This window comes from Phyllopteryx taeniolatus, chromosome 3, assembly GCF_024500385.1.
Source record: "Phyllopteryx taeniolatus isolate TA_2022b chromosome 3, UOR_Ptae_1.2, whole genome shotgun sequence".
Lineage (NCBI taxonomy): Eukaryota > Metazoa > Chordata > Actinopteri > Syngnathiformes > Syngnathidae > Phyllopteryx > Phyllopteryx taeniolatus.
The window spans coordinates 2,968,744-2,980,997 of NC_084504.1; the positions used below are offsets into that span (position 1 = coordinate 2,968,744).

Consider the following 12,254-nt stretch of genomic DNA (forward strand, 5'->3'; position numbering starts at 1 on the left):
GCCAATCGCAGAGCACAGAAGTAAATAATACATAAGCATTACAGAAGTTAAATGTTACCTACAACTTAGTCAGCCTCACCTGACTTTCCCCCCTAGCATTGATTTAAGAAGAGAGTAACCTCCACTGGCTGACGTCTGCAATTACTCACCTAATACACCTTTAATGTACCATATTTTGACCATGTTTAATAGTATATACTATACTGTAATGTGTTTTATTTGTGTTGATGGAGTAGACACACTTGTGTATAAATCAATGAACATTCCATTTTGGACAGTCAAGCTCACATTGACAGTACAATCGGTCTTGTCCAGATTTTAATGTTTTGTTTTTTTTGGCCCATTTGGAAGAGGCCCAATTCTAACATGCAGGGCAATTCCATGCAGGTTTTTCCTCTTAACGACACCAGGGTGTATATTAAAATGGTGCCACTGGAGGGACTGAGGAGAATACAAAAAAAAAAAAAAAAAAAAATCTGAATTTTGTCACTTGAACAGGCAGTGTAAATACAGCATTAAATAAACCTAAAGAAGGTAAAACATTAGTCTGTTTATGCATTCAGATTTAGATACCAATGCAGATATTCATTTGATTTCCAGTGTTGCGAGTGCTTCGTCTATTTAAACAATAAATTAAAACGGCATCCATCTCTTTACACAGAGAAGCAATACACAAATAGGAGGTAATGAAGTTACTTTATTTCAGTTATTTAAGATGACATTTTGCTTAAAGAACTGCCAGCTCAGGTCCCTCATGTTCAGAAGTAAACACAGAGGAGTAAACTGCAAATGAGCGTGTATGGTCCTGGAAAGAAAAACCTACTGAGGGAAAACTGGTCCCTGCACCAGTTATGAGGTCCGGAAGGAGGATTATTCCTCATGACCTTCATAGCCGCCAGGAAGGGCATTCACGTGGGCATTGTGGAAGAGGCTTTTATTTCCATCTCCCCAGGGGAACCGCTGTTTAAAAATAAAATAACATTCAGAGACATGAACGACAAGTGTAGTAAAACTGATGAAATTAAGCTATTTGAGTCCAACCTTGCTCCGAATGCGGAGGTGCGAGTAAGGGATGAACTCTGGCTGTTCATGGCTGTGTTGCTGCTCTTTCAAGTACATGTTTAACATGCACACCGCAACACCAGGCAGGGCAACCACAAAGCTAAGTATCTTCCATGTCCTAGCTGGAGAGATGAAAAATTAGGATGCAACAGAGGTGTGTTGAAAATATTAAGACAAAACACCCCCAGGATGAGGATCAATTGTGTTGTGATTAATGACGTTTACATTATTTGATCCACTGTGATGGACAGCATGACGAAACGTTCCTATCCAATAATTTTATAACCAATGTAAACATTTAAATTAACAATCAAAACTAGGGCTGCGACTTACGATTATTTTAATGACTGATGACAAGGTCGATCATATTTTGAATTAATCGATGAACTGGAGAAAAAAACCACTTTCATTTTCATTCCTTTATTCAAAAACAGGACATTACAAATTGACAGTGCAGAAAATGCAAACATAAGTTGATTATGAATCAGTTATTAGCTTGTTTTGTAAACATGTCAGAAAATCAGCAAAAAAAATTTCATTGTTTTGCTTAGTAAAAGCAGATGTTTGCAAATGTCTTATTTTGATTCAACATGGAAAATGGATGGATGGAAAAAATCAGTCTGCTTTCATGGAGGACTACAGAAATTGGAGCACATTTACAGTTGAGAGGCTGAAATGAAGTTAAAAAAAGCTCTCTAGAGAATTAATCATTAATCATCATAGTTGCAGATTAATCAAACCTCTAACAAACAAACAATACGTTCGATAACTTTTTTTTTTTTAAATGTACATTTCTCTTTTAAATAAGATCAAGTGTAGATGACAGATTCAATATTATGTCACGATATTTTAAGTCTAATCACTAGTCACACATCCGTTTATCCATTTATGTCGGCAATTACCCACAATTTTATTCCTACCTTACATATTATTTGAATGTTTATGGGGCATACACATCAACTTGGAATGAAACTGTTGTTGGACAGAGTACGCTTGATTAACTACTACTATTTTAGATTAATGTACGAAATCATTTGTTCGTGCTTTCAACGGGAGAGAAAGATGCCAGCCACAAGAGAAAAACAAAATTGTTTTGGGCAACTTGTCCTGCATGTTGTCGCGTCAAGGGTATCAGGATAATGCTAGAGCTAACCAAAGCAACAAGGTCACTGTGGAAAAACTAGCCCTTCCTCGTGAAAGATAAATGACATTAAATTAACGTGTAGTCTTTAATCGATTGTCAGACTCACCGGCCTGCTCGCCATGACCGCCGGCTGCGGCTGCAGCTGCAGAAAGCTGGCGACCGCTGTGGGTCAAGGAAGACCTCAGCAAAGCTCGAGTCAGTGCTCCGACGGTAGCCATCTTCTTTCATCAGGCTCGAGACCAGACACACCGGAAATGCAACAGTCACGTGACAGGAAACCCCATTATCTGACCACGCTTAAATTCATGTAAATTATATATATATTTTTATCAAAGACGGTTTAAAATCCTTTAAATACGTGCATGAATTGATTAACAGAAACGTTTAATCATAATTACTGCGTTTTAATTTTTCTTCTTTGGTATTTATTGGCGCTTAGCAAACCAGCTACCGCCATCTACTGGACTGAAATGTGGAACAAGCGCTTGTGTAGCAATATTGTAAACTACCGAAACAATCCATAGGTATTGCAATTTAAAACATACAAAATAATGAAATCATATATGAAAAATAAATGAACAAGAGATCAATAATGTTTCTCAAACACCGTGACTGGATGTCCTCTGCCCAGACACAAAAGCAGATCGATAATAGCTGCCTTTATTTAAAGTGGAGGACTTTCTGTGAGTTCATGGTCGGAGTCCAACCTGGCAATACTGTACAGCAGTAGATTTTCTGTTTGACCAAGATTCGTGGAAAAAAGAACACATCCGTGGGTAAGTACATTTGTGTTGGAAATATAATAACAGTTTTGTTTTTATTTTGTTTGTTTTTTCATAAAGAACAGAAAAGCTTATATGTGAATGATCCGTGTAGCTGGTCTATTTAAAGATACACAGTGAATGTGGATTTTTTTTCTTTTTCTTTTAATGAAGTAAATTTAGTAATTTGTCATTTGATATTGCATAATAATTGTTATCAACCATTGTATATTATATTAGTAAAGTTCTCAATAGGTCAATGTTTCCATGATGTGTTTCAATTAATGACGCTTTTGTGCTAATTAACAAGTTTAAAAAAAAATAGCATACCGTCATTATTGTGAAGATGTCAGTGACAATGAACTTGTTTTTCAAGTGATGGAAGCTCGGTACAACCAGTTTGAGTCTTCCCCTGAGAGATTTGAGCTCGGAGATCAGAATGTGACTTTACAGAAAGGTAGAATAGACTAATAACAACCTAATAATAGCATGTTATGTGTTTTAATTATTCAAGATGCCCGTGTGTACTATGAATATGTCATGTGTCATTTATAGGTATGAAGAGGATATTGGTATATCTCCTCTATGGAATCCTTGTTTCCCTGCTTTTAATTCAGCTGATGGTAACTGGGATCAAATGTATATCTTTTTGCCATTCAGTCATACACTGGCAAATTCCTACAGTAGGAAATGTATGCCTTATTATTGTTTCCTCTGCTGAAAGTTTCACAGTTAAACCTGGAAATTACTGACATCAAATTTCACCTCGAAAGACTCAGCCATCAAGCGTCGGGTAAGGAAAGAAAAGACTGACTTTAGATATGATGTTTAAAAAAAAAATAAAAATAAAAAAAAAATGAGTAACTCGTTGCATCTTTGTCACTTCCCGATTGAAGGTGGGGGGACAACCACATCGGATGTTCATTTAGAAAAACGTGTACCTGTTAGAGGTAAACAATGAGGTTTGTCAATAAAGTCTATCTATCCATTTTCTGTACCACTTATCCTGTTCGGGTACCTCACACCTTGACTGAGGAGGAACTGAGTCCACGTCAGGCGAGTGGACCCAGCTGTCAGGCTGACCTACATTTGCATTTAAATTCTGTCCTCACTCGATAATTGCGACATGATAGTGGTGGGATGAAGAGGTGAGACCGTGGTTGTTTGCCGGTCACAGTGTTTGACCTTTTGAAAAACCAGGAGCATGTAAGGAGGGATGGGTGTCTTTCCAAAGCAGCTGCTACTTGCTGTCTCCCACCACCGCCACCTGGAGCAAAGCGCAGCAGCAGTGCCTTTCACATGGAGGACATCTGGTGGTTGTGAACGGTGTGGAGGAGCTGGTAAGCTTCATGTCCAGCTCCGTCCAGCGTCGACAGTGTAAACGATATGAACAAATGATCAATGATCAAAGTGTTGTTGAATTTAGGACTATATCTCAGAAATCTCAGAAATCACTTAGAAATACTGGATTGGACTAGTGGAGCGAGCACACGAGGGAGAGTGGAGTTGGGTGGATGGAAGTGACTACAGTAGAACCCCAAAGTAAGAGCCTGTTGTGGAGGCCATTAAAAGCACACGCACGGGCTCAATGATTTTTTTTTTTTCCTCTTCCATGTGTGTTCTTAGGTTCTGGGACGCACATCAGCCTGACAATTGGGCCTTCAGAAAAAACGGCGAGGACTGCGGGCAGCGCCATGCTACCGACGCACGCGTACGTCGGCGGTGGAATGACGCTGACTGCAACGTGGCGTACAACTATATTTGTGAAATGAGGACATGAGTCTCCTTACAACATGACGGCCATTTTGTCTGGAGAGATTTTCAAAGCATACTTTGTGTCCGGCGTGAATTTTCACGAGATCACAAAACCATCTTTGTAATACATACATAAAAACAAACCTCTCTCATGCAAAGATTAAAAAAAAAAAAAAAAAATCCGTTTTCTACCCAGTTTGACCTCATAGGTCACGGGTGTGTTAAAGTGTTAAAATAATTTCACTGGACATTGTGTGACCGTGCGGGTCTGCAGTCACAGAGACCGATAAGGTCATCATCATCCTTCTCAAATGATTATTTATGGATTGTATATGATTATCTATGTATTGTACTGTTATTATCTAGCCTTGTCTGGAATTGAAACACACACACACACACACACACACACAACCTATGTAAAAAGTACCTTAATCATTTGTTTTAAGATGCATTGCACTAAATTTCCCTTTCTGCAAAGCTAGGTTGAATATTATCAGCAATGTTTGTTGGAATGATCTGGGAACACTACCAAGTGTTTGCCGTTTACACAGCTGTGCGTCAAGCACGACCAAAGGACATAACTACGAAGTGAATTATTTCAGTAGCCGATGACGCCAACATAGTATAATTCATGAGTGATGGCAGAGCTGCACGCGTAAATACATATCAAATGCAAACACGCTTCGTGTACTACAGCTAAAGCGGAGGGAAATGTTCGATTTGAAAGTTGAAAAGTAGCGATATCAAATTCCCCCACGGAAAAGAATCCCACTCCTCCCCATGCGCTCCTTATCTCTAGCTCACTTCCTGGCCTATAAGTACAAGTGAACCGTCACAATTTTCTGCCGACAACCATGAAGCTGACTGTTCCTCTGCTGCTGCTTGCCACGGGTGAGACCGCGTACAACCCAGCACCACTTTTTATAAAGAGCGTGCCTCGCTTTTGCTTGATTCGTCTGTCCCGTTTTGCAGTTTGTGCGGTCAGCGGCACTCGGCTGCCCAAAGCCTTATGGCAGTTTGCGAACATGATCAAGTGTGCCCAGCCAGGCGTTAGCCCTCTGAAGTACAACGATTATGGCTGTTGGTGCGGCTTCGGGGGCACGGGAAGCCCACGGGATGAGGTGGACATGTGAGGAGGAGACGCTAAATGCTGCATTCACGTCATAACAATGAAAGACATTTTCATATTACTGCATCAAAAAATGGAAACCCACTTGTTTTAGGTGCTGTTACGTCCATGACAATTGCTACAAAAGAAGCAGAAAGATTCCTGGATGCACGGCCATCGCTGATCTTCCATATTTTCTGGTTTATGAATTCACCTGCTCAGATAACCAAGTCACCTGCTCAGGCGAGTCACTTTACATTTACATTTAATATGTTACGAAAATTAAATACAACAGAGCAACTTAAGTGTCAGGTTGAGCGATGAATGCAGATGTAGCATTTCAATTTCAAGGTGCCATATTTGACCAAACAAACCTTTTGTACTATTTAGGATATGTCACATTGGCTCTATGGTGCCTCAATACGCACGTGAAATATGAATTTAAATTGTCCACGCATTCCAGAGTTCCAGACGTTTTTCTGCCAAAAAACGAAAACGGGTCATTCGAATTTCTCGAGCTTATCTACCTCACTAGCATACATCTCCGCCTAGCGGTGTCACCATAACAAACACGTGTGCTCTCACAAGTGGAGCTTCTACATGGAGGCAACCAATTAGAGGAAAGGGAGCAAGTATGGACAAAGAGGATACAAAACTGGGTCAAACAGAAGTAGCTGTCAGAGGGGCCTTTTCTGGATACTCGTATGATAAAACCAAGGCATTTTTTTGAAATGAAATTGACACTTTTATAATAAGACCATGTTAGAATCACTCTATGGAGGTCTAAACAGCCCAAATGTGGGACCTTTAAAACTTATTGACACACTTTTTTTCTCCGTTCCGGGTTCTCACTCTCTCGTTTACGTAGTTCTCCATATCAGATCCTAGAACAAATAAACAGCTTGTTTAAAGCTGTTTATTTGTTACTCCGTGTTAGAGAGTCACACTATTGGAGGTCTAACGAGGCAAAATATGGCACTTTGAAAAACACAAAATTGGCCACGGCACCAACAATAACAAGAATATTGGCAAGATACAGTGAACCGTACGTCACTGACACTAAGTGTGACTGTTATTCTTCAATTTATATACAACATTTTCAACACAGTTCTTCTGTTGGATCGCATTAGATTGTGCAAGTGTCTTCAATGGGATGCAATGTGTATGCAGACAGTTTGTTTGGGTTGCAATATTCTGATAGGTTTTTTAAAAAAAAATAATAATAATTAAAAATTAAAATCATGTTTCTGATGTGTCTCCATAGCCACGAATAACAAGTGCCAGGCCGCTGTGTGTGACTGTGATCGTGTGGCAGCTCACTGCTTCGAGCGGGCCAACTTCAACCCTGAAAACAAGAACCTGGATCCTAAAGTCCACTGCGTCAACTGAGCAAACAATAAAGAAAAAAAAAAACTTCGGCCACACATTTATTATTATTATTTTTTTTATATTACAATGCACATTTATTTATCACACACAAAATGAATTAAAATATTTTTTTAGAAAAGATTACATTTAAACATAACTATGGGTCTCCATTCGCCTGTTTGCTGCTTGGCCTCATGAGGCACTACAATTTTAGAACTTTGGTTTGGGACTCAAGGCAACTCGGACTAAATTTGGTTCACTGAGAAGAAAGTTTTGGACAAAAGTTCTCACACAATTACACGCAGATTTTAACACACCGAAAGGGAATGTAATTGAATGTCTCACCAGGCAGCGTAATCTGCCGGTCACACGTCGCTTCAACGAATTGGAATCAAGTGAAATTGGGATGAAACTCTCCACGACAGTCACAACAAACCTACATCAACAGCAGGTTGTAATCAACGCAAACACAATGTGATCATAATTCAAATTGTGAATTTAAAACAACATCAGATGGGCATTGAAGAGGAGTTCCAGCAACCACGACGTCGCCACGAGAATGAGTTCAAGTAAACTATACTGGCTTGTACAGAAGAGTAGTCACATACTTCTTTGTGTATCTGTGTGTTGCACTCAGAACCATTACCCCATCCTGGGACAAAACAGAAAGCATCATATTTAGGAAAGGAGCAACAACAAACATAAAGTTTCACTTTTAAAGTAAAGCATTCAAACTTTGAGGGGAAATTCTGTGTTGACTAGTGAAAACGGGAACTTAAGCGATTGAAAATTTAACATAATACATCGAAAAATGATGCAGATGTTTGTGTTACCTTGATGGAGAGGGCGTATAGGTGATTGAGCATCACATGGTTGGGCTCAGGAAGCAGGGTTGGGTCACACTGGGCAAGGCCAAAACAAGATTATTTGAGCGCCAAGAAATCCAAAGTTTGACGTTGCAAATGATGACGTTGCGACCTACGGAGATTCCTGTGTCTTTGTTGAGCAGCACTTGGAGCAAGTGTGGAGGTAAGATAGGAGGATGTTTGAGCTTGTCTTCTGACTTGACGACATATGCTTCCTGCTGGTAGGGACCGGGAGGGGAACTGGACAAGTCTGGAAGAAGAAAAAAAAAAGTCAGCACGCTAAGAGTAGCTCAAAACAAAACAAATAGTGATTCTATTAGTACCTGAGATGTCTGCAGAATCTTGGGAGTCGATTCGGAGGGCATCAAAGACTTCAAAGTCGGTCGTCTTTACCTGGATAACGTTATTCACAGTCCCCGTTTTGGTCGTGATCACAGCCTGCGGGAGAGAGCGTGGAGATAAGTACTGGAATGCACTTCTCAACAAATGGATAGACCACTTTTTTAGGCTTTATTTGACACCCACGGTGAATTTAGAGCAGGGATACTCAATGAGCGACCCACATCCAGCTCATAAAAACATCTTACCAATTAATCACAAGTTTGAACAAAAAAGAGGAAGCGACTACAGTTTGAAACGGGGTGTTTCAAATACCAAGATTTCGAAGCAAAGGGATGGAATGGAGGAGAGTAAGAAAGATGTAAAGTTATGGAACCACCTCCAAAAAAAAAAGAAACAAGAGTCAAGTTCAATGAATACATTATAAAATCTCATCAAACCAAGGGTATAAAAAAAATATATGAAATGGTTAACTGAGATAGTGGTCTGTGACAAAGATTCAAAGTCATTTAGAAGATTAGGGTACGCTTATTTAAATAAGGAGGCCAAAAGGAAATTGTCAAATGTAAATATAGACTGTAAACGTGGAAGAAAATATAAGATTTATTCTTCCCTCTTCTCCCTTTTGATTCAAAATGTGTTTTCATGTAAACATGTCTGCTTTTTTTCTTTGACGTAATAATTAAATTGAACAAATAAAAGATTTTTTTTAAAAACATAACTGATAGAGTTTAAAAAATATATATATCACTTTCAAATCAATTTCCTCACCCCTGTCGGATCTAAAGTCCATTGCCCGTCGACACAAAACTTGTACTGGTGTTCTCCCTCAGGCAGATCCATGATTGCCACAAAGTTGTTCTTACTGGGTGAGAAGTAACACGTGACCGTTGTGTACGTTAAACAAAGTCGCTCAATTGAATCTCCTGAAGAAGCCGCAAGGTTCACACGTTACCTTTTGTTGAGAGGAATCTTGGCGGTCCAGTTGTTAAAGGAGCCAGACACAAAGACTTCTTTGGCGCTCCCAGCCCAGCGGAACACCGTCGGCCTGGCAAGGGTCGAACATTTGCTGTCGCTCTCCAGGTCCTGCTGCCAGGCCAGAAACTCCTGTTCCTCCTGTGGCGACTGCACACGAGGTTGTTTGCATAATAACGAGCACAGTCCTTTTGGCTCTTTGGGTTCAAGACCTGTTACAGGCGAAACACTCGCTGGAGAGCACTTGTGCAAGGCACTGAAATCCCTCGAGCTCAGGGGTGCAACCACTCTACTTTAATTTGATCAATTATACGCATATTAATGATTAAAGTCATTATTTGTTACCTTTGCATCTTCCCTCTGGAAAATGTCTGCGTCCTCTGTGCTGTCCATGAGGATGTTGGGACGCGCCTCCTTCCCTCTTTCACCCTGACTCCCGCTGGCTCTGTCGCTGCTGCTGTTCCCCATTCTGACACCATCTAACACTTGAAGACATATACACATTCATGACCCACGCTCACTGGCCACTTCATTAGGGATACTTGCACAATCCAATAATATTGTGGGTATTCAATAATTATGATTGGGTTTCTGATTGTTACCTTCGCTTTATGAGAGGGGAAAAAAGAAGAAAGATGTGTCATGCAGTGCCAACATTCCATCTGTCCATTCTCGAGCCAGTATATCTTGTCACTACTTGAGTGGCGGGTGAGCTGGAGCTCATTGAAATTGTGCAAGTGGACCCGATGACGTATCTTTGTTCAATTAAATCCCACTTGACTGCGCAACGTACGTAACGAACCGGTCTATCCACATTTTGTGACATGAGATTGATTTTCCGTGAAATAATGTGTCTGGGCTCAATAAAGGTTGGGAAAGATAAGCATGACTCAACAGCGCCTGTTCCCGGACTGGCCACTAGGGGGGGGCGCTTTGAGGAGCCCGTAGTGGCCCAATGCAACAACAATAGTCAACTTTGTGTGCTATTCTGCATAATAGAGTATGTTGTTACCCACCTACAAATTATTAGATCATGCGGTCCTCTACGGGAGTGGATGGAGGCGTCTCCTTCTTCTTCTTTCCACCTCCCCCCCACTGTCGTTTCCGTCCGTGAGCAGCAGTTTTTCAGTTTTCTCGGTTTTAGGACGAAGCGGCACCGAACGTGGACCTCAAGTCACATTCAAAAGCGACTTGAACCTTTTTTTTTTTTCAGCTGTTCGTCGACCTCGACGATATTTTTTAAAAGCCCGTGACTGTGAGCAGCTCGTGCGGACTCGTTTCTTTCGGGACTTCACTTCCACTTGCGTTTGTGTGTTTGCAGACGAAAACACACCTCTTCCGCCTTGTTTGACTTTAACCCGATTTTTGCCAAATATCGTTAGTTTATACAGTAACATCAAATATTTAGTGACAGAAAATGAGTGGGAGTGAAATAAGAGCCCGTTTGGTAGAGCTATAATTTATTTATTATTATTTATCGAAGTCATAAATATACAATTTAGGGTTTTACTGCTACAAGTATGTTTTTACTACACAGTGAAATTTTTTATTTTATTTCAGAAAAAAAAACCTGATTACTCTAGACTTGTTACATATGATTTTGTAATGATGAAAATGGTTTAGATGGCTCAAGTTATTCCCTGCTTTTGAACTACCTGCAATGTTCCTGTTTATTCCTGGAATTTTCCATATATTCCTGATATACCTTCACATGGGCATCCAATAATGCCGATTATTATTTTTTTGAATGGTAATGCTATTGTACATTATGTGTCTATTGTGATGACTGCACAAAGTTTACCCTCAAGAGGCAAATAACAGAGTGCTCAGTCTGATTTGCTGTGATGCATTAACTGGCATTGTGATCCTCAATTAATCAGATTTTTTTTTGTTTTTTCTTGTGTTGATTGGATACAAGCATAGTGAGCGCCGAGTGTTTAGCACATCAACCTTACAGTTCTGAGGTTCAGGGTTATAATCATGGTCTCCGGCCTTCCTATGTAGCGTTTGAATGCTCTCCCCATGTCTGCATGGGTTTTCTATGGGTACTCCCAGAGATACAAATAGATAGATACCACACACGTCTTTTGAGGTGCGTGCCGCTGGCAAAGTGAAGCTGGAGAGGTCAAAGTCGTCAGCGCGTCCCATGTGTGTGGATGGCAAGAAAACCAAAAGAAAAAGGATGCCAGCACATTGTGGTGCATACGGTTGCACACAAAGCTGTACGACCACAACAAGGAAACTGGGAATAACCTTTCACGGGCTTTATTTAAAAAAAAAAAACATTAAAAAATAAAATAAAGTCCTATATTTATAGCACATGCTTTGGGGTTTCGAAAAAAGTAAACATCGTGAAAATCAGTTGGGAATTGAGGCTGTAACGACTTAATTTTAATGTCCTTGCATTGACTTTGATGGGAACTTCGACCTCCCCAACATGGCCGCCACGTAGGCAAGTTGGTTAGCCGGGTCACTACAGCATGCTGGCGTATCTAGTCTTCATATCTATGGGTACTCCGGCTTTTGTGCCCTTAAATTCAACGGGAAGTGCCCCAAAATCCAACAGGAAGTTCCACAAATTGAACAGGAAGTGTCCCCAAAATTAACAGGAAGTGCTCCAAAATTAACAGGAAGTGAGCGTGTAACATTCAACAGGAAATGCCCCAAAATGAACAACAATTGCCCAAAAATGAACCAGGAGTAAAGCAGAATTAAACTGTTCCGCTCATTCCTATTCTAATTTCTTTTTTCAAAATAGAACCACAAAATGAAAAAAATGTGTACTTACCTCTAGTTTCCACACCTCTCTACTATGAGGCAATACGTTCTAACCGCTGTTCTCCATGTGATATATTTTTGTTTTTTTCAGTTTTTGT

The 12,254-nt window shown here is 40.2% G+C and overlaps 3 protein-coding genes across 9 annotated transcripts; 1 reads left to right on the forward strand and 2 right to left on the reverse strand.

Annotated features, from left to right (window-relative positions):
• Positions 1–677: 677 nt before the first annotated feature.
• On the reverse strand, positions 678–2,473 carry LOC133474635 (cytochrome c oxidase subunit 6A, mitochondrial). The gene is made up of 3 exons (XM_061766465.1): positions 2,313–2,473; positions 1,042–1,184; positions 678–960 (listed from the first exon to the last, which is right to left on the reverse strand). The coding sequence occupies exons 1-3, from the start codon at positions 2,422–2,424 to the stop codon at positions 871–873; spliced, it is 345 nt and encodes a 114-aa protein (XP_061622449.1). The 5' UTR covers positions 2,425–2,473; the 3' UTR covers positions 678–870.
• A 134-nt stretch (positions 2,474–2,607) lies between these two features.
• On the forward strand, positions 2,608–7,248 carry LOC133474634 (phospholipase A2-like). Of its 4 annotated transcripts, none has more exons than XM_061766462.1 (10): positions 2,878–2,982; positions 3,344–3,424; positions 3,523–3,606; positions 3,692–3,760; positions 3,864–4,307; positions 4,394–4,509; positions 4,594–5,613; positions 5,695–5,851; positions 5,946–6,073; positions 7,095–7,248. In XM_061766462.1, exons 7-10 carry the CDS (start codon positions 5,577–5,579, stop codon positions 7,217–7,219), a joined length of 447 nt encoding a protein of 148 aa, XP_061622446.1. In that variant the 5' UTR covers positions 2,878–2,982; positions 3,344–3,424; positions 3,523–3,606; positions 3,692–3,760; positions 3,864–4,307; positions 4,394–4,509; positions 4,594–5,576; the 3' UTR covers positions 7,220–7,248. The 4 variants fall into 4 exon arrangements, with proteins under 4 accessions (XP_061622448.1, XP_061622446.1, XP_061622445.1 ...); XM_061766461.1 differs by having other exon boundaries at positions 3,523–3,590; XM_061766464.1 differs by lacking the exons at positions 4,394–4,509; positions 5,695–5,851; positions 5,946–6,073; positions 7,095–7,248 and having other exon boundaries at positions 2,608–2,982; positions 3,864–3,917; positions 4,594–5,575.
• prkab1b (protein kinase, AMP-activated, beta 1 non-catalytic subunit, b) lies at positions 7,245–10,708 on the reverse strand. Of its 4 annotated transcripts, none has more exons than XM_061766459.1 (8): positions 10,399–10,708; positions 9,724–9,863; positions 9,359–9,528; positions 9,175–9,268; positions 8,388–8,502; positions 8,181–8,314; positions 8,032–8,100; positions 7,245–7,850 (listed from the first exon to the last, which is right to left on the reverse strand). In XM_061766459.1, exons 2-8 carry the CDS (start codon positions 9,844–9,846, stop codon positions 7,773–7,775), a joined length of 783 nt encoding a protein of 260 aa, XP_061622443.1. In that variant the 5' UTR covers positions 9,847–9,863; positions 10,399–10,708; the 3' UTR covers positions 7,245–7,772. The 4 variants fall into 4 exon arrangements, with proteins under 4 accessions (XP_061622443.1, XP_061622442.1, XP_061622440.1 ...); XM_061766458.1 differs by having other exon boundaries at positions 9,724–9,857; positions 10,395–10,708; XM_061766456.1 differs by having other exon boundaries at positions 10,395–10,708.
• Between the last annotated feature and the right edge of the window lie 1,546 nt (positions 10,709–12,254).